The sequence below is a fragment of the Phalangium opilio genome, unplaced genomic scaffold (genome assembly GCF_054372755.1).
Source record: "Phalangium opilio isolate 3A_F unplaced genomic scaffold, DU_Popi_V2 ptg000209l_1, whole genome shotgun sequence".
Classification (NCBI taxonomy): domain Eukaryota; kingdom Metazoa; phylum Arthropoda; class Arachnida; order Opiliones; family Phalangiidae; genus Phalangium; species Phalangium opilio.
In genome coordinates this window covers 2,079,737-2,107,454 of record NW_028324217.1, presented here as the reverse complement: position 1 = coordinate 2,107,454, position 27,718 = coordinate 2,079,737, and the positions used below count along the sequence as shown (strand labels likewise).

The 27,718-nt window shown below is 32.9% G+C and overlaps 1 protein-coding gene across 1 annotated transcript; it reads left to right on the top strand.

Annotated features, from left to right (window-relative positions):
• On the top strand, nucleotides 1–27,636 carry LOC149618308 (meteorin-like protein). The gene is made up of 4 exons (XM_089855718.1): nucleotides 1–682; nucleotides 14,325–14,902; nucleotides 25,458–25,514; nucleotides 26,325–27,636. The coding sequence occupies exons 1-4, from the start codon at nucleotides 486–488 to the stop codon at nucleotides 26,759–26,761; spliced, it is 1,269 nt and encodes a 422-aa protein (XP_089711844.1). The 5' UTR covers nucleotides 1–485; the 3' UTR covers nucleotides 26,762–27,636.
• The last annotated feature ends 82 nt before the right edge of the window (nucleotides 27,637–27,718 follow it).

Here is a 27,718-nt window from a genome sequence, read left to right as displayed (position 1 = left end):
TCACCCATTGGTGCGGAACGCGACGGTGCATCTCTTCGTCATAGTCCGTACAACTTAAGTTGTGTTAATCTATCCTGCATTTGCTACTGATAATACCTCATGGATTAAACCCAAAACGAAGTCTACATTGAAGATCCGTCGCGTTAACTTAACTTTAATCGCAATTAACATAAGTTTTCGGTTTAAAATTCGCGACAGCGTTGTTAGACGCGGAAAAACAGTACACAATCCAGGAAGATGACGATAACTGCGAGTGACGTTACGTTTAACTGGAATAAATGAGAAAAAGGGCCACATCCTGCTTAAGGATTTGAGAAAGTATCAACCACCACTCCGAGTACGATCACATGTACTGTTATATTTAGCGGTGGTCACGTGACACTATATTGAGTTTTGTCCATCCATGGAGTGATGATGGTACGGTCTCTTTGAGCTCAGGCAGGCAATTTTGAGGAGACGACGGGTTTAGCGGACCTCCAAATGGGATGGATGATTGCGTTATCCCGTACACGGGCCAGGGGTCGAACTCAAGGAACTGTCATAGCAACCGGAAGACTACGACGACAACGACGACGGACTTTACTAATTGGAAGAAGAAGATTTATCCATTCATCTTTGTTATAACTTTGTTTTTCTGTTTGACTGTAATTCAAGCTAGAGATGCCTGTGATTGGACCGGAAGGTGAGATTCATTTTATTGGTTTATTTATTGGTTGATATTTGATTGCTTGCCAGACCGGGGTTGGGGTTCTACTATAGTTGCGTACCAAGTGGTTTAATTTGGAGTAGTTCTGCTCAGTTTAGTTTAGGTATTCGAGTTGTTACAAAAGTTTCAGTTTAAATTTCACGGACTTTTCAAGATTTTCGTTGACGTTTATTTAGGGCGCATTTTGTACGGGTTTTCTATGACCCATGACAAACCTGTAGTATTATTCTTCTATAATGTAGTATTTTTTCCCTCCAAACTCGAGGTGATGTGGAATTTTTCTTTAAGACCTGACCTTTGTGGTCCGTTTCTAAATTCTCAATTTGTCCATGTTTTAAAACCGTCCTATATATAGTAGGTTTCCATGACCTGTAGTATAATCCTCCTATAGTGTAGTAGTTTTCCGTGACATGTAGTATAATCCTCCTATAGTGTAGTAGTTTTCCCTGACCTGTAGTATAATCCTCCTATAGTGTAGTAGGCTTTCCCCCGTCCTATAGTATAATCCTCCTATTGTGTAGTAGCCTTTCCAGACCTGTAGTATAATCCACCTATAGTGTGGTACTTTTCCATGAACTGTAGTATAATCCTTTTATAGTGTGGTACTTTTCCCTGAACTGTAGTATAATCCCCATATAGTTTAGAAGTTTTCTATAAACTGTAGTATAATCCCCCTATAGTTTAGTAGTTTTCCATAACCTGTAGCATAATCCCCCTATAATGTAGTAGTTTACCCCGTCCCATAGTATAACCCTCCTATAGTGTAGTAGTTTTCCCTGACCTGTAGTATAATCCTCCTACAGTATAGTAGTTTTCCCCCAACCTTTAGTATAATCCTCCTAAACTGCAGTAGTTTACCCCGACCTTTAGTATAATCCTCCTATAGTGTAGTAGTTTTCCCTCCATACTCGGAATTAAATTTCAATCATGAACACTTACAAAATTAATTCAATTATAACGAAGGGTTAAATTAAGTTAAATTAAATTTTCCCAGAGTGAAAACCAGTTGTAACCCGATATCGGAATTCAAATAACACAAAATTAATAAGTATTATTTGAAACTTTAAAAAGTAGAACATTCAACTTTGAAAACTAAAAGAAAAATACCATAATAATAATTTTTCAAAAAAAACGTATCGGGTTACAAAACTAGAATTCAATTTGGAAATTTGGAAAGATAACGCAATCAGTATCGGCATCGGTATTAAATTTTCTAAACCTTCCACAAAATTGAGGTTGAAATAAAAAAATAAAAAAAATTCTTGTAAAAATTTTAAAGATAATATATATTTTATTTAAAATAAAAGTTCAAACCCCGGTACTAGAAAAACTGTCTCAAAAGACCATAAAAATCACAACACATTTGTTACCAAACAAGATCAGGAAAAATACTTCAAATTTTGCCCTGAAGGTTTTCTGAAAATAAAACGGTTCTATGCCCGAAGCCACCGAAGGCTCATAGACATACGAAACGTAGTATAACGTTAACAACTTGTTTATTATTTCTCCTCTAAGGGGGAATTCAGAGGGGGCTGCACCTCAGGGGGAAATAATTGTGACTCACGAGATCAGTTAACTTAAAGGGGTCGAACATAACCTCGTAAATTCAACACTGTAACCTTATAGAAAACCCCATATTTATATCTAATGTCCAACCCAAAAATGAAATCTTGCTAAAATCTCGTGAGTTCTGGGTTCATGTTTTTTTATATAAAAACCTTGGCTAGAGAAACGGGCGAACAATAGATGGCGTTCTTCGCAGAGATCGAATTGTGGGGGTACTATTATTAAATCCCCAGGGGAAAACTATTACAATAGAAACGCGGCGACTGAGCTTAAGTCGCCCCCTAAAATGGACTGGTGGGTCCCCGTCAACTTAAGCGTCCCCCCCAGTTCAAGTCTGGGAATAGGGTAGGGATTATATCCGATTTTTGAAAGCGCCCCCTTACGGTTACGGCTACGGTAAATGACCACCACTACCACCATCAAGTTTCGTTAGGTTAGGTTAGTTGTAAGATTTCTTTTTGCATTTTTCGTTTTGCAAAAACTTTTATTTGTTAGGACTGAAATAGTATTGGGTTGAAAGGGACGGCTGGCTGGCTCGCTCGTTTGAGGGTAACGCGAAAAATTATTTTAAAATATAGTTAAGCCTTTGTAACTTAACAGCAGATGACAGTAAAGAACTAAGGATGAATATTATCGTCTGCTAGGCGTCATGACGTTGTTTGCTTAGTTAAAGGCTAAATTTACGATCAATTAGTTCACGGTAAACACTAATTTTATCGTCTGCTAGGGGCCATAAAGAATCTTAAGCCTTTGTACGACTTGAATTCAAATATAGGTTAGAATTAAAATGGTTGCACAAGTATATTTGATGCTTCTCTGACTTTAAGCCTTTCAAACTACATCTTCCAATAGTTAACATCGAAAATTATCGTCTGCTAGTATTTGCAAAGTATCTTAAGCCTTTGCAGGACTTCAATTCAAATTGAACGGGGAAATCAAAATGGCTATTCAAATCGATTGGTTTTAACTAAGCCTTTCTAACTACATCTTCCAATACTTAACAAGTAAAATTATCGTCTGCTAAGAGCTTTGCACGACTTATAATAATAACAATAGATATCGCGCGCATCTTCATTGCGCATAAAGTTAACTCGAGATACATACAGCCTACCAAACATTACCTCCTCCGAAAAACACTTAAACTTCTAAGCCTAAAAACCATAAAATTCGCGCCAACTCTTTCCCCATAACATCCAGCACATAAAAAAAATTAAAACTGCATGCGTATATACAATTCCTAAGCTAAAAACATAGGTGGCAAGCATACTTTTCAAAAAAACTGAGTCGAACCATCCTTTCTTAAATATAATATAATATAAAAAAAACCTTCAAATTTCAAAAGACCAGCCAAAACTATAGCTAAACTTAACGCTTAAATAGCCGGGGTTACATACATAGGATAGCGAACCTATCATTAAAGAACCAACCGGAACACCACCTAGCGGAGGATACGATACTAAAATGATAATGAGTTCCTAACTGCTAAGCCTTGGCAGTCACTCCAGATAGATAGAGCTTCGCTGAGGGCCGCCGAAGCTCGCCACTATTATAAACTAAAAATCCCCCTATAGGGGGAAAAAATGAAAAATTCAAAAGAAAGGGGGCGCTTTTGCAATGCACGGATGGTACCCTAACCTTAACGTAAAAGCTTGCTTAAACGCCCACTAGCGCTAGTGGCGGGGGAAAGATATATTTTTCATTTCGTGATATATCATGATCTTTTTGGGGGCCCGTTACTTAAGGTTTTTTTCTTCTTTTAATAGTCTTTTGTAATTGGGTTGGTCGTTTTGTTTTTCGTTATTTTTTTCTCTTTAAAGCTTTAGATATATCACGTTTTTTGATCAGCTGATGTTGAATTGGGGTTTATTTTTTTATTTTTTTTATTATTAATGGTTTTTATGGGATATCAAAATTGTTATTTAATTGGGCTATTGTGTTTTAATTTATTCTTTTCAATGTTAAATTAAGTATTAATTAATTTGGGGAAAACTGTTTAATTGAAATATTTATTATTGGTTGTTTATTTGTTTATTTAATCGGGAATGCATAAAGCTACTAGGAATTATTATGTTCCATTTTAATTGATTTCTATGCGGGTTTTGTTGTGGGCCGGGTTTGATAATTTACTCGTAATTCTGATGGCGTCTTTCTAACTGTGGTTTCATTGGTTGGTTGGTAGCAACGTGATATCAGGCATGCGCAGCGAGATATATTATTAGCAAGGTAAAATTCGTCATATATAATGATCAGTCTAGCTCCTCCCACAATACGTTGAGAAATGAAAATTAGCTGTAATTTTAATGTTTTGATTTTCAATTTAGTTGTAGTAACTTTATGTAAAATCCCTTTAAAACCGAATATTCTGTTGTACAATTTTTATTATACATTATCATACTCAGTTATTACCCTCAAAAAATCTTTTTGGGGTCATAACAGAAGAGAGATACGCCATTCTGAAATTTTACGAAACCTCAATTCAAAAAATTCTTAAATTTCAAGGTAACTTTACACCACGTACAAACCTGTTACTAACCCTTAAAGGATAATACTATCTTGAAGGTATTTTTGCATGACCAAAGGCAAATATTAATATCAGAAAATGAGTTAGTATAATTGCTTATAAGTCAACGAAAAACGTAGTTACTGCCCCCTCGTGGTATAACAGGGAAAATTAAAAAGTCGTAAATGAATTAATACTAATCATACGCGAGTACGCATGAGCAAACCGAATTAACCTAAAGAATTTAATTTTGTTAGCAAGAAGGTAACAATAACACGCGATTGGTCGTGGGTGCCAATTTCAAATTATCCAATGAAATCTCGTTAAAATAACTTTAATTTTAAAATAATTCATGGAATTTAATTTTAATTTTAAAATAATTCATGGAATTTAATTTTAATTTTAAAATAATTCATGGAATTTAATTTTAATTTTAAAATAATTCATGGAATTTAATTTTAATATTAAAATAATTCACGGAATTTAATTTTAAAATAATTCACGGAATTTAATTTTAAAATATTTCACGGAATTTAATTTTAAAATAATTCACGGAATTTAATTTTAAAATAATTCACGGAATTTAATTTTAAAATAATTTATGGAATTTAATTTTAAAATAATTATTTAAAAAAAATCACTTGGTTTCCCATTTCAACCTCCCTTTAAAAAAAAATAAATTGAACCAAGTCTAGAATTTTTGGTTTTCTTAAATATGATATTTCAACTTTCCAAGGGAAACCAGTACTGGTTTATGGTATAGATGTACAGTTCATATATACCAGTCCAAGACATAGTGAATCTTGATGAAGATAACAGCCTATTTTTTATTTATTTTTTGGGCTTTTCAAAAGCTCGAGTTTTAATACAAAGAAAACCCATTTTGCTTTTCTAGTCCTAGCAGTTTATTTCCTAAGCCTTTTTTTACAGCCCATAAATTATTTTAAAGAAAAAATTTACTCAGGATGGTTCCTAAGTTCCTAGGCTACGTTTCTAACCAGGAAAATTTTGCTTAGCTATTTTTGACAAATATATTTACTGGGAAAAAAGGCTGTTGAGTTTTAAACGAGGTTGGTTGTCTATCTAAAACAAGTTTTATAAGTTTATATATTTTTTTCTATGATGTTAAAATAATTTAATGTCTTTTTAAGTGGATCTACGGTCTACGGAATGGGTAATTAAAATTTTTAGGTGGGGTTTGCTTTTCAATTTTTAATTTTTTTTAATGGTAGAGATTTAAGAATTTTAGGTTCAGACCTTTTCTTTTTAATTACTAATACTTAATTTCTAATTTTCTCAAATTTAACTTACATTTCTTAATTAATTTTTAATATTTTCTAAATTAATTTCTAATTTTTTTCTAAATTAATTTCTAATTTTTTTCTAAATTAATTTCTAATTTTTTTCTAAATTAATTTCTAATTTTTTTCTAAATTAATTTCTAATTTTTTTCTAAATTAATTTCTAATTTTTTTCTAAATTAATTTCTAATTTTTTTATAAATTAATTTCTAATTTTTTCTAAATTAATTTCTAATTTTTTTCTAATTTAATTTCTAATTTTTTCTAATTTTTTCTATTTTTTTCTAATTTAATTTCTAATTTTTTCTAATTTAATTTCTAATTTTTTCTAATTTAATTTCTAATTTTTTCTAATTTAATTTCTAATTTTTTCTAATTTAATTTCTAATTTTTTCTAAATTAATTTCTAATTTTTGCTAAATAAATTTCTAATTTTTCTCTAAATTAATTCCTATTTTTTCTAATTTAACCTCTATTTTTTTCTAAATTTCTATTTTTTTAAAAAAAATTTAATCTTTAATTTCTAAAACACACATGTTCTTTCACTTCATAGAATATAAAAAAAACCATAAGAACAGAGAAGTGACACTTCACTCAACTTTACCACAGATATTTACATAGTTAAAGTCAGACAGATGCCCTTATCGCTCAAAAAATTCTCGCGCATGCTCAAACTTAAACCGCGAATAGTTAAAACATTTTTTTTAGAACGAGCTATGTCCGTAAAGCTTTTTACATCAACATTAAACTAGAGCCAGGCATGCATAGTTCAGCTTGAAAAATGTTCGCGTCTGGGAAATATGACACTAGCATAGGGCGCCTGCCTACCATATTCATTCCAATAGAGGGGGGTGAAATAGGGCTAATAGTCAGTGGCGACATCTGGATATCATCATCAACCAAACACTTTAAGCTTAACTCTGCTAGAAACCAAAAAAAACCCCAAAAACCCCGCTGCCACATTCTGCATAGCATCCATCAAAGGTCCCACGACAACCCACTCTATGGAAGCTATCCCATGATTCAATTGGAAAGTGTGCAATGCATTATGGGATATTATACAAGCTAGGTCCACTCCTAACATATTTGGGGGTTTAATGCCCGGGATGGTCTGTCGTTGGTCTGTCACTAGATTGTTATTTTTGGGATTAGAGAGCTTACAAAATATTGAATATTTTAAATTAAACCATAAGCCTAAAAAGAGTCAAGATTGGGTTTTATTTGTAGATCAATTTTGAGTGAATCGATGAAATGTGTTACGTAACTTCTATGAGCAGCCCTTAGATTTTGATTGAGCCCCCACAAGGGATGCACCATTGCACTCCCTAACCCACAAGTTACATCATAAACATTGGAGAAGTGTTTATGATTGGATAACCCCGTTAATTAAATTAGAAATCATTGTCTTTCAATACCTCTTAAGGGGTCATCCAATTATAAACACTTCTCCAATGTTCATCAGTAACTTGTGGGTTAGGGTGTGCAATGGTGCATCCCTTGTGGGGGCTCAATCAAAATCTAAGGGCAGATCATACAAGAAGTTACATTTAACATTTTCAATTCACTCAAAATTCAGTTGATTCCCCATAGAACAAACCATCCACGCATCCCACTCATGTACAATACTTCAAATTATGTCTTTCTTTATATCTAAAAGCAGCGTAACTTACGAACTGGGGGTTGGGGTTCGTTCTTGAGGTGGGTGCTATAAGCATACATAAACACACTTTGTTATTTTTAGCGTCGTCTGCCTCAGAGACAGACGAGAGAGGCTGGTGTTGATTTGACGCAGTTTTGTCTATAAGATTCTGAGTTAGGCCTAAAAACCTTAAGCCTTGGTTGGTTCTTGAACTATACTACTATAGTAAACAATTCGCGAGGGGTCGTCGGCTTTTAAAAGCTTTTAACTTGTTGTAAATAACATACCACGAACTTGTGGACCACTTTGCTTAAAACAAAAGTCTGATAGATAGATTCGCGCCAGTTAGGCTTAACATTAGGCCTAAATTTAGAGGTGTTATCTTGGATAAAACCAACGTTAGCAATATCTGCTTATTTACTTCTAAGTTTAGTTGTTGACAAACGTGACGTGAAATTGTAAATAATTGCCAAAAACTGCCTTCTTCGCATTACAGAGCTAAGCCTAAATTCTTCCATTAGGCCTAACGTATATTTCGACACTCATTAAACCCAATAAAACATTTCCCCCTTAAGCCTTGCCAATCAAAACGCATTAAAAATGAATTAAACTTCATTTCTTATTTTCTGAGAAAACTAAAATTGACAACAAGAAATGTTTTCTCTCTTCTTCCTTTGCCAAGGCTTATCGTATTCCATTAGACCCAATTTCAACCCTAAGCCTTGGTATGGCATGCATAGAAGGCTTTGCAAAATTGCAATTGGCCCGGGGATCAGAAAACAGCCTTGACTTGTAGTGGGTGGTACGAAATAACATAACTCCAAATTTTAATAGAACTTTTACAGGGTGGTGGGATTGAAAGGGGGGAGGAATTCAAGGACTTTGATTGGTCGTTGACAGAGCGGCTTTTTACGAGTTTTACCGCGAAATTAAGACGGGCAAGGAGAGATGAAGAAAGAAATAAATCACTTAAGAAAGTCAGAGAGAAAGAGAGAGAGCGGCCTCTTTTTGTATATATAAAAATATTAGGTGGTTTTAAGCCTTGGTTCATGGCTTCAAATAGACTTATTATTCAAACTTTACTAAGCCTAACTGTTACCTTATTAGGCCTAAATGCATTTAAAAAATATATTCAAACTAGGCCTAGCTATTAAATCTAAACGAGCAATACTTAAACAATTCAAACTATGCGCTAAGCCTAACACCGTTACCTAGATAAGCATTGCCTAAATGCATTTTCAAAATTAAAACAAGGCTTAGCTCTTTCATAAATCTTTCCTAACCTTCCCGGGCCTAAATGCAATGCATTTTCAAAATTGAAACAAGGCTTAACTTCTTAAATAATTCAAACTTTTGCGCTAAGCCTAACACCGTTACCTAGATAAGCATTGCCTAAATGCATTTTCAAAATTAAAACAAGGCTTAGCTATTATAAAACTTTCCAAAGCCTAAATGCATTTTCAAAATTCAAACAAGGCTTAACTTCTAAAATATTTCCTATAAATAAACAAACCCTTTAAAGCGTACATTTCCGAGTTGCATCAACTCTAAGCCTTGTCACGTTAGGCTTAGCAAAATATCAAAAATCTGAAATCATGTTACAACTAATACTAAACCCAAGACAATATTGTATTAATCCAGACGATCTGAAACGCAAAATATAATAATAATAATAAAAAAATAGAAAAAAATATATATTTTCTGGTGTGCCGAGTAAAACGCTAAAACGCTGGCAACCTTTGACCCCAGGTAAAAACGATGGTGCACCGTGATTAAAAAGTCCCGGGCAAAAAAGGGGAGGGTGCTTTTATCTCTCTCTTTTACCTTTAGGTTTTCCTTTCGCTCTTTTAAAAATCCAAAAAAAAAAGAAAAGTAAGAAAAAAGTTAAAACTTTCTCTACAGTTCTAACTTAGCTACAGGTAGACTTAGAGAGTGGTGGTAGACAGAGATGTTTGGCAGGTGAAATTCGTATGAAAAATCTACTTTGAACTTTGTTGGCCTCTTTGGCTTTGGATCTATGGTAATACTGTTGAGAGCTTAAAAGTTAAACTTCTTGATTTTGACCGAAGCAACAGGTTTTTTTTTCTTTTTTAAATGCCTAAGAGGTTTATTTTTTTTTTATTTCTAAAAAAAAATGTTCGGGTGAAGATTTATTGGTTGATTTATGGTTGTTTTATTGTTTAGAGAAAAAATTTGGACCATTTGTTGTTTTTTTTGGGTTTTTTTTTTGGAATTGAAGGTCGGGTCAAATTTCAACGTGATTTGTTTTTGCTTAGCTACAGACTTTGATTTGATGCATTTTGAATTTCAAATTTTAATACAATTAAATGTTTAATTTAAATGTTACTGATTAATATTTTTATGAAAAAACTCCAGGAATTATAGGATTTTATAGGAGAAAAAAACCATGTGTTTTTATAGGAGAAAATGTGTATTTAATGGAAAAGACGTGTTTTTATAGGAGAAAATGTGTTTTTATGGCAAAAAATGTGTTTTTATGGCAAAAAATGTGTTTTTAAATAGGAGAAAATGTGTTTTTAAAGAGGAGAAAATGTGTTTTTATGGCAAAAAATGTGTTTTTATAGGAGAAAATGTGTTTTTATGGCAAAAAATGTGTTTTTATAGGAGAAAATGTGTTTTTATAGCATAAAATGTGTTTTTATAGAAAAACCACGTTCTATACACTTCTGATTGACCAAAATGCTAATTTACATCATATTTTGCAATTTACGTGTAAAAAAACCCCCAAAAACAACCCAATTTCGCAATTCTACATACAAAATTGGGTAAACATAAAATAAGTCGAGAAACACAGAAATAACCCATAATTTTAATACCGCGCATAATTATTTTTCAAAACCATAGAACCCTACAGATAAATAAGTAGAATTTCACTATGGAAAACCCCAGACCCATATCATCAACCTGCTCGAGATTTGCATATTATAAATATTAAGATTTAAAAATAAAAAAATTTGAGGAAAAATTTTGCCTAAACACCCCAACTTATATACGTAAGTAAATTTTAGTCCGGGCCTAAGTATTTCCGAGATAAAAATCGGCTGTGATCATTCCGTCTTGTTAACCTGATATTAAAACAGTAATATCGCCTTAAATCAAGGCATTTTCATAGCGCTTTCAAGTTAAATTAGCATAATCTACACTCCCATAAACCGTAGGGCAAAAATAAAAAAATCCGGGTTTAACTTGGCGCCAGAGGCCAGTAATGTTTAATTTTCAACTCAAGTTGATAGCGTTACTGTATGTGAGGTGCCTTAGTAGATAACCTGTTTAATTATACTGGGAAAATAGCGTACGGTTTAGTATGAAGTTAAGTTGAAAAGCTGTTAAACGCTTAACGCAAATTTTATTTTAGTTTGTGATAAGAGGTGCCATACTCTTCCTTAGAAAAATCTTTCTTTATAAAAAACCAGTTTTATATTTTTAACATTAATGTGTTATATTATGTTATTATGAATTTTGTAAACTTTACTTTGAATATATAGTGTTTAAATATAAGTGTTGCCAGTGCAATTCCAACTGCGCTATCTATAACAGGTGTACTGAACAGCTTGTAGTGTATTCTGTTCGGTTCAGTAATTATTATTAAGTTACAAAATCTCATGGAAATTTCATGAAGTTTAAAAATAGAATAAAATCTCATGGAAACGTCATTAGAGATTAAAATTAGACTAATATCTGATCTAAACTTCGTGAAAGTTGGAAAAGTCATGAACTTTAAAAATAAACCTAAAGCTCATGGAAAGGTCCAGGAGTTTAAAAATGTGCAAATTATTATGGAAGAAATCTGCGTAAAATTAAAACTTGCCATAAAAAATATTGAAAAAGGCAAGATTCCATAAATTCCAAGGCAAAATCATTAAAATTTCAAATTAACAAATTCATGGATAAAAATTCATCACAGAATAATAAAACAATTAATTTCCTGGTAAACTATGAATAAATTCACGTGTATATAAACAAATACAAAAAAAAACCACGTTACCTACGCATGCGCGAAAGATGTTGCTAATTTAGCGTGTAAAGAGTGGGCGTGGCATGGCGGGCGCGCGACAATGCGTGATTTGATCGGGACATGGATGGTCGTGTGTCGGAATCGGACACGGTTGACTGATCATGCGTAGTATAGGGTTACTTATTTGTAAAGACAAGATACTTGGACCGCAGCACGGGACGGTAATTTTTAAAACAATACGGGTCGGGCTATTTGTTTAAACACGCTCTTTAGCTAAGGTGAATTACCAACCGTGTCCAAAATGTTTAGCATTTCAATTAGTGGTAACAACCTACGTGGTGCCATTCGAGATGCGCTTAGATACGCCGACATTAAATACAACCACCAAGTAGTGAGCACGGATTTGTACATACGTGTTTTTTTACACGATTGTTTAAATGCTTTAGCTGTGGGTTTCTTTTCTAATATTATGTTTGCTCTAATACAGGACGTATTCGATATTTAGCGTGGAAAATATGTATCGTTTGATTTTAATTAACGGTAGATTTGTTGGTTTAATGTTAATTAGTCAATTAAAATTTTTATCAATTGGTAGATTAAGAATGGTGTTGTTATTGGTTTTTCGTATTACTTAATAGTTCTACAGTTATCGATGTTATTTACTCCGATGAATCGTTTCCCCACAGTTATCGATGTTTTGTCTCCGACTACGAAATTTTTTCACCAAAGTTATCGATATTTTTTACCCTATATCGGAATCGTTCGAAAGTTATCGATATTTTTACCCAATATCGGAATCGTTCGAAAGTTATCGATATTTTTACCCAATATCGGAATCATTTCCCTAAAGTTATCGATGTCTTTGTCGCTGATATTTGAATAGTTTTGATAAAATTTATCGATGTCTTACCCCGATATCGGAATCGTTTCCCTAAAGTTATCGATGTCTTAGTCGATGATATTTGAATAGTTTTGATAAAATTTATCGATGTCTTACCCCGATATCGGAATCGTTTCCCTAAAGTTATCGATGTCTTTGTCGTTGATATTTGAATCGTTTCGATAAAATTTATCGATGTCTTACCCCAATATCGGAATCGTTTCCCCAAAGTTATCGATGTCTTAACCTTATCCAAAAACACCTCTTTAAAAAGTTATCGATGTTTAAAACTAGATATAATAATGGTAGCGATACGATCCTACAATTATCGTCCCTAAGCACATCATACCCAAATTATCGAAGCGAAATTCCTCCAAAAAATTCTTAGTAACAAAGTAACAAAGCAAATGGACAAAATACAAAAAAGCCCAAAATCAAAATAATTTAAAATTCAAGACTCACTCAATTGGAAGTTCTAGTTGAGTCCAAAAAAACCCCAATGTTGAGTAGTGTTGACGCATTCTTATTGCAATTCTGGAGTATTTTACTCAGACTGGAATCTACAAAGAAAGAAAAATTGAAATTCTTATCAGATTTCATATGAAAAAGCATTCAAATTCAAATTCGAACAAAATGTGGCGAACACAAAAATGGATGGGTCAAATAAACCAGCAAAAGAAAAATAAAATCTAGTAAACAACCCAACAGACAAGTAAAAACTCGCCAAAACGACCCATTTCGGACTGGACAAAAGGGACCGTTCTCAAAGACCCAACCGTAAACCCTACCATAAAGTGGTGGACAATACTGAAAGACAGCCAAACCAAACCAAATCAAAAAGATCTCGAGTTAACATGTACAGGGTGTTCCAGACAAAAATTACAGGACTTAAGTACATGTAGCCACTTCGGTCCTCCCTTTTTGTAACACCCTGTATAGCCATTACTTCAAATTATAGACTTCTACAGGAGAAGAAAAACCAAAAGCGGAAAAATACTTCAACTTGAAACCTCTGAATTTTTTGACAATCGAAGGGGGTTTTGAAATGGTAACAATACCAAATTTATAGTAACCCCTTTGGAAATTCGAACATTTTTGCTTTGCAAATAGAGCATTTTTTTGGGGGGGGGGGGGATTTGGCCCACGTCTTTACGCGTGACATGATTCTAAAAAAGAGATTGAAGCAAGGAACGCGTGGTACGTCGGCGGTGACCATTGTAGGTGGATTAGGTTATTTTGAACGGGCAACTTCTTTTCATCTGCCAAATATCCCAAAAAATATTGGAAGTAAAATGGTCTTTATTTTTTCATTTTTTTTTTTCTATAATCCTTTTCCAGGATAACTTTGTCAAATTTTTGTTCAATTCAATTTCAAAGTATTTAAGATTAAGGTAGATTATTATATTCAAGTTAAGTTGACGCGGGGGTTGGATTTTAACGTCTTTATTTTCGTGGATGAATCGCGTCGGGCAATCAAAAGATTAGGCGAAAAATTTAAGTCGATTATTAATGTGAAATTTTATTTCTATTTCTATGATCAATGAAAAGCTACCTAGGCATATTTTTCCAGGTGAATTGAAGCGTTATTACTTCATAAATTTTATCATTGGTTTGCATGGGTTTAATAAAGATATTAAGCCTTGGATTCAGTTATAGTTTGCATTCAACTCAGTTATAGTTTGCATTCAACTCTAAGATTATTTCATAAGCCTTGGTCAACTTCAATTAATAAATGCTTTTAATTTTCTCCTAACAGTGGCTTGGACATTCCAACGGATGACCCAACCAGTTCCTCACGGGTCGTTAGACCATTGTACCTTCGTTGCAATCAAGGTCGAATTAAATGGAACTACCCAGTTGGTGCCTTACGCCTCCTCCTCAAACTCAATCGCGGTACGACAACCGGAAGTACCTCCTCATTTTCGACGTCACTTCCGGCGGAAGTCATTACCGAAATCAACGCATTTCGGGAACGTCAAAAAGAACAGGGTTCCGGTCAACCTTCGGCCAAAGAATTCAGGGGCTGTATACGGGTTGAACCTGGGTTCGAAGGCGCCCGGATCTATCTGGAAGGTGACCGGAAGTTGCACCTTTTACACGCCGGAAGGGCTGACCCAAGGCCCTTGGAACTGGTCAGGTGTTTCGTGTCTATTCGGGGACGTGCCGCGCTATACGTTGAAGCCGAACCGGACAATAGACCTTTCGTTGAAATCCTCAAGAAAGAGGGGAAGAACAGTACAACCGCGTCATCGCAATGGTACCGGAAACGCGTCGCGGCCTTCAGTTACGATTTGCAAGTCGTCGGACAGGAAGTGTACAATGATGATTTTAAAGGTAATTGTTAATTTAATTTATTCATTCTTCTTTAAATTGTTTAAGAAAATCCCTTGAAAATATAATAGCCCAAATTACAATAATAGCCAGCAAATTATCCCTTATCCAATGATGGTCCAATTATCCTTTATCCAATGATAGCCCACAAATCGTTCCTTATCCAACGATAGCCCCCAAAATGGTCCCTTATCCAACGATACCCCAAAGTAGTCCCTTATCCAATGATACCCCAAATTGTCCCTTATCAAAAGATAACAAATACTTAATCCTACATTCTATAAAATTTTTGTCGCAAATTGAACTTTGTCTTTTGACCTTCCCAGATAACCCCAAATTAGTACGAAAAATTAAACAATTTTTAGTTCAAACATAAACCCATCCAGCGCTAGCTTAGCTATATCTATTTTCAAAATCTAATCTCGCGAAATCCCCGGGGATCTTAATAATTTAAAGAAAATGTTCCATCAATTGATAAATTATCAACCCTGGACACGCGTCTCTCTCTTAAGTCTTTGCTACTACCACCACCGAGATCAAAAAATCTCTGATCCAACGCCCCTTAGTGATAGAGGGGAAAGTTGGTATGCTATAGACTATTTCATTAATTCTAGCAGAGAAGCAAAGACCACAGGGACGGGGAGATTACCCGGTCTCTCGTGTTATTTCCCTCGCGCCAGCCAAGAATCATGTGACTCCGCTAGAGGCAGAGAGCGCGAGACGGCTAGCCTCCCTCTCCACGCACGTGCAGTGAATTCTATCTCTTGGTTAGCGCCGGGGAAGGAAATAAGCTAAAGAGCGTTGGTTTCTCTGCTAGTAATAAATGTAACGGTCGATAGCTATTAGCTATAGCTTCTTGGAGGGGAGGAATGGATGGTAGGGTATTCTTTATTATTTTTAGGTCCCTCATTAACGCGGCTTAAGCACACGCTCAGTGGCTGAACGACACGCGCTTAAGGGCGTTTATCATTCATTCCAGCCTGAAGGACAATTTTCAAATGACTTTTCTTCTTAACGTTAATTAGGCCTAGACACAAAATTTCGATTTCATTGGTTGGCTGGGTTCCTGGATAGCTCACTAGCTGGGGTGCCATTAGGGGGGATTCTTAAAAAGTCTTTCAAAGTTTTTTAAAAAACGCAACGTTTGCTTACTTGTCTGGGCTTGATTCTAAAATGACAATGCCTTTGTAACACGCACGTTGACAAGCGTTTGGTGTTAATTAATATATAATATTAATTTGGAATGCATACAGTTAATTGGAATTATTTCGTAGCCATCCATATCTCCCTTGTTAATATTAATATCTATGATTTCGGGTTTAATGTATGGGTATTCCGGGTTTGAGAACTCATAATTCTGATGGAGTCTTTCTATTCTAACAGTGTGATTTCATTGGTTGGTAGTAACTCGAGTTCCTACGCATGCGTATGCAAAGGTGCAACATGCAGCAAGATAGATTGTTAATTCGCTAAGGGTAAAATTCATCATATTTAATGATAAGTCTAGCTAGATCTTCAAAACAAAATCCGCGCCTAGATACGTTGATAAAAAGCATTGCCACACAATTATTCCTATTAGCTGTATTTATTTTTTTATAATACTTCATTAAATAATGTATATTGTCTGGTTTTGAACCAATACATTAAAGCCTGGTTTCATTCATAAATAGAACATAAACTGAATGATAAACATTAAAACTCGCGTTTCAAAACACCCCTTAAGTTCTAAACCAACCCATGAAGAATCAATGATTAAAGAAAATCTTCATTAAAAATGAAGTTCACGTGAGAACTCAAATGAAAGAAAAATTCCTTTCGATATAAGATTTCTAAATGCATAGCAGACGGTAATTACACTAGCCTTACGGACAAATTCCGCACCCTCCTGTACCTAGGTATCGGTATCGGTATCAGTATAAATGAATCTATAACTAGACTAATTTAATAGGCTACTGAATTTCAAAGAAAGTCTACATTAATGTTATTTATTAATTTAATACAGTTTGTTAAAAAAAACGAAAACACATAATACATCTTTGAGATAATGATATTCCAAAGTAGGAGCGCTAACAAACGCTCACACGTTAAGCCTCGGCTATCGACTATACAGAAATAGAACACTCCCAAAATATGTCTAATTCGCCCTAAAGCATATGGGACCTACTATGTAATTAGCAATATCGTCTGCTAAAAGCCTAAAAATGATAATTTTGATATTTTTATAGATGATACACAGAATCGATTTTGTCTTAGGTGTTATGCGCTAATGGAGATTTTTTTTCTGCCGTTGGGTGGAGCTGTTATTTGTTTCGAACATATTTTTTGGGCTTAGCATGTATAGCAGCAAAATATTCGAATAATTTAACTTTAATTCATCGGAATTTATAGGCTGTTATTTCTAACATGAAAAATGAAAACTAAATATCCGATAATTGGAGTATAATTAGGTTTTACGAGCATTTATACAAGTATAAATGATTGTAATTTAATATATTGTGATGGAATAAGTAATTATATACAAGGTCGCTTGGGAAAATATAAGCGTATAGGGTTTTGGTTTCGGCTGGACCAATTTATACAGTATTTCGTGAATTTATACAATTTTGTATAAATGGATTACTTTTCGGTATACGTATATGTTGCAAGTACTTAAATGAAAGGTTTTGACGAGGAGATTACAGTTCTGAGGTTAAAACATCAAAATTTAGAAGTGTAACGTTTAAAAATGAAAATTTAGAAGTATAGCTTTTAAAAATCATCAGAAATTATAAATATTAGACCATTTAGAAGCTCAAATCAAATCAAACTTAATTCAAATTTGAGTTAAATTCCAATATAACCAAGTACGCAACTCCTATTTATTTCAACCCGGATCTACCAACCGAAAAAAAAAAAACCCAAAGTTATTGAAAACATTCAAAATTATTGAAAAAAGCAACACCTATGCAACAGAAAGAAAAACCCTTCTTACACGTCCTCATCTAACTATAGATCTAAGAGTAGACTCCCTGCATTGCTAAAAACTAATCTACAAAAGTGGGGTCCGCGGACCATTACTTGAATAACGCCCACAACTTCTTAATAGCAACGAAACTCGTGCCGACGAAATTATTTAGGGCGTTGAGAAACTCAAGTAAAAATTCAGAAAAGGGAAATTTCTTTGGCGTGGGTGTTAACTGGCGCGCGCCGACAGGTCAAAGGTCATAAAATACCTCCCGCGAAATTGCGAAAAAGGGCGCGTTTTCTTTAAAATTACGAACGTTAACGTTTTGCTTATGATGAAGCAATAATTCGGGTTTTTTTCCCGCCTTTTTAAAATTACCTTTCAACGATTTTTTGGGTTGTCTTCAAACTTCAAAGAAACTAATATCTAGCGTTCATTTATACAATTTATACTCGTGTTTAAATATATATATATTTGGAATTTAAACAAAAGCATAAATTGTATAAATGGACTCTACATATTAATTTTGATGAAGTTTTAAGACTTCTCAAAATATTGTTGAAGGGATATAAGAATTTTTCACAGAATGGCGTAATTTGAGTTATTATACAATATTTTATACAATTTATAAAATAGTGTATAAATATATATTGTAGAATATGAAAATACGCCTTGTTTGTACTCAAATGAAAGGTACTGATGAAAGGAATCCAATTAAATTAATTAAAATACCGTATAAAAATTAGCATTGCTTTAAATTAGATTAAACTTAATAATTAGTTATTAATAATTATCCTAAGAACTAACTTAAAAAATTACTAACAATACCAGCTTTTCAGTTTTAAGTCAAGTAAATTTTCTATAAGCTATACTTAAAATAAAGGCCATATGCCTAATTAAGAAATTTAAAAAAAAAATTAAATTACAATTAAGTTAATACTATATAAAACGCTTGACCTCCTGACCTTCATACCTTATCCCCCTAATTGTCACTTTCCCAAAATACAGTAATTAGTCTTAAATAAATACCATTAACCCTTTTTATAATAATTAAAATTATATTAAACTCAATATCTCGAAGTCGCCATACTGCGAATAATTTTTTTATTACAAAACCAATTAAATTTCGAACCCTGTCATTTAATAGTAGAAAGTCATTAGCGCCGAAAATACACACGTCAGAACATGTCTTGCAACGGTTACATTGTATTTTCAAGTATTCATAGCCAAAACATCGTATCTGTTATCATTTTATAATTAAAGTTACGACATTATGTCTATTATACATTTATAAACGTTAATTTGAGAATTGATTTTTTATGCACCCTAAAAATGGGTGTTTTTAGGTGAGGAATTTTTTCACCGCTTACCAGCTGTTGTGTTTTTGGGAAATTCTCTTTTTGGGGGGGGGGGCGATATTATAGGTTAAGTATTAACGTTTTCGGTGCCACTTTTAAGTGCAATTATTGTATAACATATTTTTTTAGCAATAGATATTTTTGTCGATAAATATAGTTGACATTTACCTTGAAAGTTTATGGTTGAAGAACCGTTTTCAATGTTAGATTACATTATATTTTATTACATGTTTTTATTTATTTATGAATTCTACGGTAAAGTGTATATTGGAATTGATTGATTTATACCATTTATACTATTTATACTTTAATGAAAGTGGTTAGTAGAAGTGAATCAATGGTTTAATAGTTCTCAGACTAGGAGGATTAATATCATTTACACAAGGAAGCCGGGCTATCCTGGGCGGACAGATTAGAGTGTTTAAGCGACATTCACATTTGACCTATGACCCCAAAATATCTAAAATAACTTATATAAAATGTATAAATGACTAATCCCACTCCAGAAATCCATCAACATCTTATACATAGTCTAAAAAACGGTCTGCTATAAAAAAATCTTCCTCCAATTTCAATGTTACACAATGTAATTCCCCTGGATTATTCAAGAAAACCTTTCCCCTTACCTAACCTAACTTAAACTGAAGCAATTTTCAATAGTAACCTAACCAATGGATTGGTATTACCACCCAATGCCAAGTTAACTTGGTAAAGATGTAAAAAAGTACCTTTAATATAAAGTTATTCAATAATCCCCCGTAGAAGACTGAATCCAGACCAACAAGTAAAAGCATAAGTTTATAAGTGATATGTTCCTTCCATAAGTATGAATGGCACTACCTATAAGAGTTCGTAATGCTACTGAGAGACTTACAGTGCTCGAGATAACTAGTTCGAGAAGGAGACGAACGACAATTAAGCGAGTCAATTGAAGTCCTAACTACACTCGGTGGTGGTTAATTAATTTTGCAGCTAGGACCAAGTTCCATCTAGGTCCTATTTAGTCTGAACTTACTAAGTTACCCAAATTTGACAGCAGCGCCATACTCACCCGGCGTATGTCGCTTTACCCTGAATCTATGACCTCCCTACTTCAATCACTTCAAAATTACAAGCTCCAGTTTCTAAGTTACCAGAGATTAACAAACTTATGGATGGAACATATCTTATAAACTTATGGTAAAAGATTGAATAAAAAAAATGAATTTGGTGGCTTCCAATCTTGAGCTAGAGGCCCAATGCTTAAATTGGGGTTCTAGTTCAGTTTTGGGGTCTCCGCCATGCAGCCAAGGGGTGCAAAGTCACAATAGGACTGAACTGATTTCTTATATAGAGTAAATAATGAAAATCTCCCCCACACCACGTGGTGGGTTTATAAGTTTATATTGTGATCAAGATATCTCTGAAATATCGGCGCAGATGTTTTCGTGATTTCTTTTTTCAAAAGATAAATTTCGTAGGGTGTATAATATTGTCAAATATTTTTATATTGAATAACTTTGTATAAAGGTTAGGTATGTTTTTTTATATATCTCTCTCTCCAAAAGTCCAGTTAGGTTAGTTTTTTTAAAGTGGTTTTATTTAACTAAAAGTGGTGAACTGATATAGTTTTTTGGGGGGTTATATAAAGGTCAAGCCAGGTGTTAGTAAAGTGGCAAATGTTTAATTTTCTATATGGGTTGTATGAGGGATATGATGATAGATATTGTATAGACGACCTCTGACCTTAAATATATATCAGATCACAACAAGAAACTCGTCAAAGAAGCTAGAGAAGTGTAGACGGTTTAGTATGTCGTAAACATAAATATTATACATGAAATTATAGGATAATATAGGACCTTTCATGAAATTATAGGGTAATATAGGACCTTTCATGAAATTATAGGGTAATATAGGACCTTTCATGAAATTATAGGATAATATAGGACCTTTCATGAAATTATAGGGTAATATAGGACCTTTCATGAAATTATAGGGGATATTATAGGACCTTTCATGAAATTATAGGGGATATTATAGGACCTTTCATGAAATTATAGGATAATATAGGACCTTTCATGAAATTATAGGATAATATAGGGCAGTTTCAAAAATATATAGAAATTATAGGATTGCTGGCTCCCTTGTAAGCCCTTACCCTCTTTTACCGTGCACACATCGCAGCATTTGGCAATATGGATTTTTGTCAATTCCAAGTAGGGGTAAAACATTCCTGCTATAACTAAGAATGTTTGTTACTACACTGATTATTGATTGATAAAGATTCATCTATCCCAAGTCTTATTTACATAATGCATTGCATATTTGGCGGGATTACGTAGCTAGCTGCGCTATTTAATCCTGGATTAATATTCACCGTTCCAAACCACAAAGGGCCCCCCCAAAATACCTTAGGGCATCACCATCTACCGGCATACTTTCCTTTGCAAGCCAAAATCCAAAAATCCTACAATATTCTTTTGGTGGATAGAACCTAGCTGGGTGGTCGACAATGTCAATGTCATTGGCTTTGTTTATATTTACAACTGATGCGATCACAGCGATATACCATAGAGATTAGGTTAGAAATGGGTCCTAAGTCGCGACTGTAGACTAGCAATGTAGAGGCATGATCTTGCTAGACTACCCTGGAGTTGAAAACCAAGGAAATTACTATTACGCGCGTGTTCCAAAACGGTCAGTTTGATCGATAAATATTTTAGGTCAAAGGTTATCCACGCTTTTCGCACTCACCTTAGAAGCGCGTATTGCGTATAACAGGCCAAATTTTATTTTATATAAAAACTAATTTTCAATATACATAGTTTTCAGACTATAGGTGGGTTGATACCATTTACACACAACAGGAGACGTGGCTAGTTGGTAAGTCTGAACTTTGTCCAGCAACTTAGCTTGGCCTCCTGGTGTGTGTAAATGGTATAAATCCTCCTTGTATGAAAACTTTGTATCGTAGCCATTCTTTACTGAAAATTTTGATATTCTTCGAAAAATATAAATCATTATAAAATAATAAAATAATAAAAAATATGAAATTCTGTTGTGATTAATTATAAAGATAACGGTCACTTATATCTACACGCGCAAAATAAGCTTTGAAATTGAAAAAAAATATGTTATATTTGAACATTTGCTCGAAACATACGCCTAAATTGTTCCAAAAAAAAGGAAATAGCAGACGAAGCGTAACAGTTGCAATTTTGGTCGTAATAGGACTAAATTGGACGAAGAAAACGGTTGAATCTCTTGATAAGCCGCTAGACTGACTGTCAAAAGACGCGCGAAAAAGAAAAAAAAAACTAAATGTTCTCTTAAGGTGGGCGGTGCTAATCGGACAAGTGTAGAATGAAAAAATAATCGTATCTCCTTTTGCGCCTCCATTTCGAGACCCTCCTTAAAGAAAGCGCGCCTGCCTGCTACTCTGCCGCTTGATTGAAAAAAAATAAAGAAGTTCTAGGCCTAGGCCTATAACTCGCTTGCTCGAGCCCAGATTATTTTTATATGAGATATTAAAGGCGTCGAGAGAAAAAATAAATAGATATAAAAAACTCGCCAGGAAATCGGCGCCAAAATTGACATTTTAACTAAACAAGTTGTGCCAACGCAAAATTTGATGATATGTACTCTGTAGATGGGTTTCACTCAAATTTATAGAATTTAAAGTAGAAATTAATATTAATTTCCATATTCATGCAAATTGTTCCATAGATGTTCCCATATTTTTTATTGTTCTGTAGATGTTCCCATGTTCTTTATTGTTTCGTGGACTTTCCCATATTCTTTATTGTTCTAGGGATGTCCCTATATTCTTTATTGTTCCATAGATTTTCCCATATTCTTTATTGTTCCATAGATTTTCCCATATTCTTTATTGTTCTATGGATGTCCCTATGTTCTTTATTGTTCCATAGATTTCCCCATATCCTTCATTCTTGCATAGATGTTCCCACATCTTTATTGTTCTAGAGATATTCACATATTTTTAATTGTTCCATAGTTCCCATATTCTTTATTGTTCCATAGTTCCCATATTCTTTATTGTTCCATAGATGTTCCCATAATATTTTTTGTTCAGCACTTTCATATTTTTAGTTTTCCCATAATTTTTCCTTTGTTCCATAGACATTTTTACCGTAAGTTTTTCTTTGTTCCATAGACATTTTCCCATGTGAAATTTCTCAGATTGGTTCCATAGACATTTTCCCATGTGAAATTTCTCAGATTGGTTCCATAGACATTTTCACATGTGAAATTTCTCAGATTGGTTCCATAGACATTTTCCCATATGAAATTTCTCAGATTTGTTCCATATCTAAATATCCCATATTTCTCTTACAGTTCAAAATAGAATTCCCATAATAATATCTTCCCCCAAGTATTTCCAACGTATAGAATTTCCCATATTTTCCATGCATGTGAAATTATATTCCCACATAATACAAAACTCCCTAAAACCACAGCAACCACAACAACATCAACTACATCAACAACAACAGCAAGTACAATTCCATAACCATCAAAAAATTACAGTCGAAGCTAAATAAACCCATTTTAAAAATAATTCCTTTTTATTTTTTTATTTTGTCTGATCATGTGCTTATATCTCCTACGGGGTAAAATAGGGATATTGAATTTTAAAATATTCTTTTTTTTTTTTTTAACTTCCAATCTGATAAACTGACAAGTTCGGTTTAAAAAAAATTAAAAAAACGTGTCCCAGTATAGCATAGTAGAGTAACGCCCAATATCCCCGAAGCAGCAGCTTTGATCATCAAATCCCAAGTTCAAAATAGTGTATTGAATCTATCTATCTCTCTCTGTCTTTCAAAATCAATCCGAATTTCTAACAAGAACAAGATTGGAAGGGGAGAGGGGGGGGATAAGAAAATAAAAAAATGATTCAAGATTTGTGACGCCAATAAACGAGTTCACGTGGTATTGTTCATTCCACGGTTTGTGGAATGAATATATAAGCCGAAATGGGAACAGGACAGGCAGGCGGTGACCGATATCTTTTATTTATTTATTGAAAAATTGTTTTGAAGATGGATGCTGGATGGAACGGTTTGATTTAAATAAAGGGTTAAAAATTGGGTTAAAATTATGAAGAAAATGTTTTTTAAAATTTCTGGTGTTATGATAACCGCGTATAGGGGGTTGAATTATTAAAATTTGCAGTATAACAATTATTACAATTTTTTTTGCAAAAATAGTATACCTTCCTAAGATATTTTGCCAAATTTTCAACTTAACAAATTTTGCAAAATGTTTAAATTAATATTTTTGCAAATTGTTTAAATTAAAAATTTTGCAAATTGTTTAAATTAACAAATTTTGCAAAATGTTTAAATTAACAAATTTTGCAAAATGTTTAAATTAACAAATTTTGCAAAATGTTTAAATTAACAAATTTTGCAAAATGTTTAAATTAACAAATTATGCAAAAAAATCTTCACTAAACAAATTAAGCAAAAAAATCTTCACTAAACAAATTTTGCAATATGTTTAAATTAACAAATTATGCAAAAAAATCTTCACTAAACAAATTTTGCAATATGTTTAAATTAAAAAATTATGCAAAAAAATCTTCACTAAACAAATTTTTCAATATGTTTAAATTAACAAATTATGCAAAAAAATCTTCACTAAACAAATTTTGCAATATGTTTAAATTAAAAAATTATGCAAAAAAATCTTCACTAAACAAATTTTTCAATATGTTTAAATTAACAAATTATGCAAAAAAATCTTCACTAAACAAATTTTGCAATATGTTTAAATTAAAAAATTATGCAAAAAAATCTTCACTAAACAAATTTTTCAATATGTTTAAATTAACAAATTATGCAAAAAAATCTTCACTAAACAAATTTTGCAAAATGTATAACTTCAAAAATTATGCAAAAACATTCTTCACTAAACAAATTATACAAAAACATTCTTAACTAAACAAATTTTGCAAAAAAAATTCTTAACTAAACAAATTTTGCATAAAATTCTTAATTAAACAAATTTTGCATAAAATTCTTAATTAAACAAATTTTGCATAAAATTCTTAATTAAACAAATTTTGCATAAAATTCTTAATTAAACAAATTTTGCATAAAATTCTTAATTAAACAAATTTTGAAATTTTGAATTTTAAATCGGATATTTTGCTTTTCAAACCAAATAATTCATATACAAATTTGTAATTTCATTTTGCAAAATTATTATTTTTAAATTTAATACAATTTCTGTTTTCTCTTTTTAACAGAATGCAGACCATGTTCCGACGAAGAAATGCTTCAGAATTTCTGCACGAGCGACTTTGGTAAGTTAACTGTCTTTTGATCGAAGTTCATTAAAAGCAACATACTGTAGAGAAGAAAATAGGCTTAGCTAAAAAATGTCCCCTAGTGAGAAAGACTTAACTAGATTGACAGTTCCATTATGCCTCTTGAGTCTAACGCTCTTTTGGGACAAGCGAAATTAGAAGACCAGCATCTGATCTGACAGCTAACAGATAAGCCGAAAGGCGTGACCTCCCAACGGGGTGTCTTTATCTACAGTTCTTCTGTTGCCGGACTCATGTCAGATCTGACAAATTTTTGACACGCCCGCTATAAGCAAACGACCCCTTCCTTGCCTACACCCCTTCTCTCTAACGAGTACTTCGTATTTGTCTAGACCTTATCTGGAAATTCGATAAATTATATTGCATTTATACACTTTATACCTTGGGAAAATGAGTGTATAAATAGCACCATCGTATTTGTTATGAAAAGAGCTTTCATTTGAGTATAAAGAAGCTGGGGTTCACTATCTTTTTAACTATTTATACAAAGTATAAATGAGCATATATTTATTAAGTTTGTATAGCAAAACATATCGTGTGTAAATGAGTGTATAAACACCAGCATCGTATTTGTTTTGAAAAGAGCTTTCATTTGAGTATAAAGAAGCTGGGGTTTAATCGTGTTTAAACTATTTATACAATGTATAAATGAATATATCTCTTAAGTTTGCGGATCAAATTATATCGTGTGACTACTCAAATGAAAGGTTTTAACGAGGCCAATTCATATTTATCTGTGTTGAAACGAAATACCCAACTCATTTGCTGTTGATTCTATTTATACAGTTGTCAAAGGAACCGTTACAACCTTGTATCACAACGTCGATTTCGACCGCACAGAGTTGACCATAAAGGCCAGCAAAGTTTTACGTGATCACGTCATAAACCCGGTATTCATTCGTTCATCTAAACTGACCTATAAAGGGGGTCATCCCCCTCAATTATCGGCCACGCCCACTAGTGACTTCTTAACGGCGGCTTACGCCCAATTTGAGGCGCATTTTGAGGACAAAAACGGTAGCCATACCGAAAACACGGCCCACTACGGCGTCCTACAGAGACCCTTAAAGTGCGGGACCAAAGTTGGCCACGGTGAATTTTTATTCATGGGACGATTAACATTGGGAAATCCCAGAATCACTTGCGCGCCGCGTATCGGCGATTGGAAGAAAATTAGAAGGAAAGCTCTTATACAAGGGACCAATCAGTGCGCGTTAGAGTAAATAATTTTAATTACAAATTATAATTATATAATTATCATCAGAAGTGAATTAACAGCGAAGTTAAATGATAAATAAATAAATAAGTTTTAGCCTCCCGATTTTTAAAACATCTGAATGACGTCACAATATTTCGCTTAGTTAACGGAAATACGTCACGACGTCATCATAGACTTAATGTTCCTGAATATTTTCAACAGCCAAATTACGTCACTAAATATGTCAACTTAAAGAAAATAATAGAAATATTTACAAAAAAATACAGACATTAATCTTTAAATAAAAAAAAAAAAAGAAAAACACTTCGAGATAATTCACTTCTGCAATATCGCAATACCACATGGCCAGAAATAAATAAATAAATAAATAAATATTGATAGATCACACCATGTAAATAATTTGTTGTTTCTATTACAAGATGTAAATAAGATGCGATTTTCTTTTCTATATTTTTAATTTAAAATGTTTTTTTCTACGTTTTAAAAAAAGAGAAAAAATAATTAATAATAATTAATATTTTAAATATCACAGCATTTGTTAAACTAAATCACACCGTACCATCACTGGACGCAACGTGCCTTATTTAAATTAAAATAAATAAATAAATAAATAAATAAATAAATAAACAAAACGAGCTAAGAAATTAATTTGATCTCAAATATTCTTGGTGCTATTCAAGAAATGGAGAACGTTGTTTGTTGATTGATTGATACCATATCAGTTACAAATAAATTAAAATACGTAATTAAAGTAAATAATAATTAGTAAAAAGTAAAAATTCAAAAACTTCTAGAAGATAAAATGTAAAAATTTAATACAAATGACTGAAGAAAAAAACTACTAAAACTATTTTCAATAAATAAAATAATATTTTATAATGAATTTGTTTTATTTCGTAAATATATACCTACAAACGAGGCTTAAATGATTTTGTGGTTTTTCCCGAATAATTCAGATTCA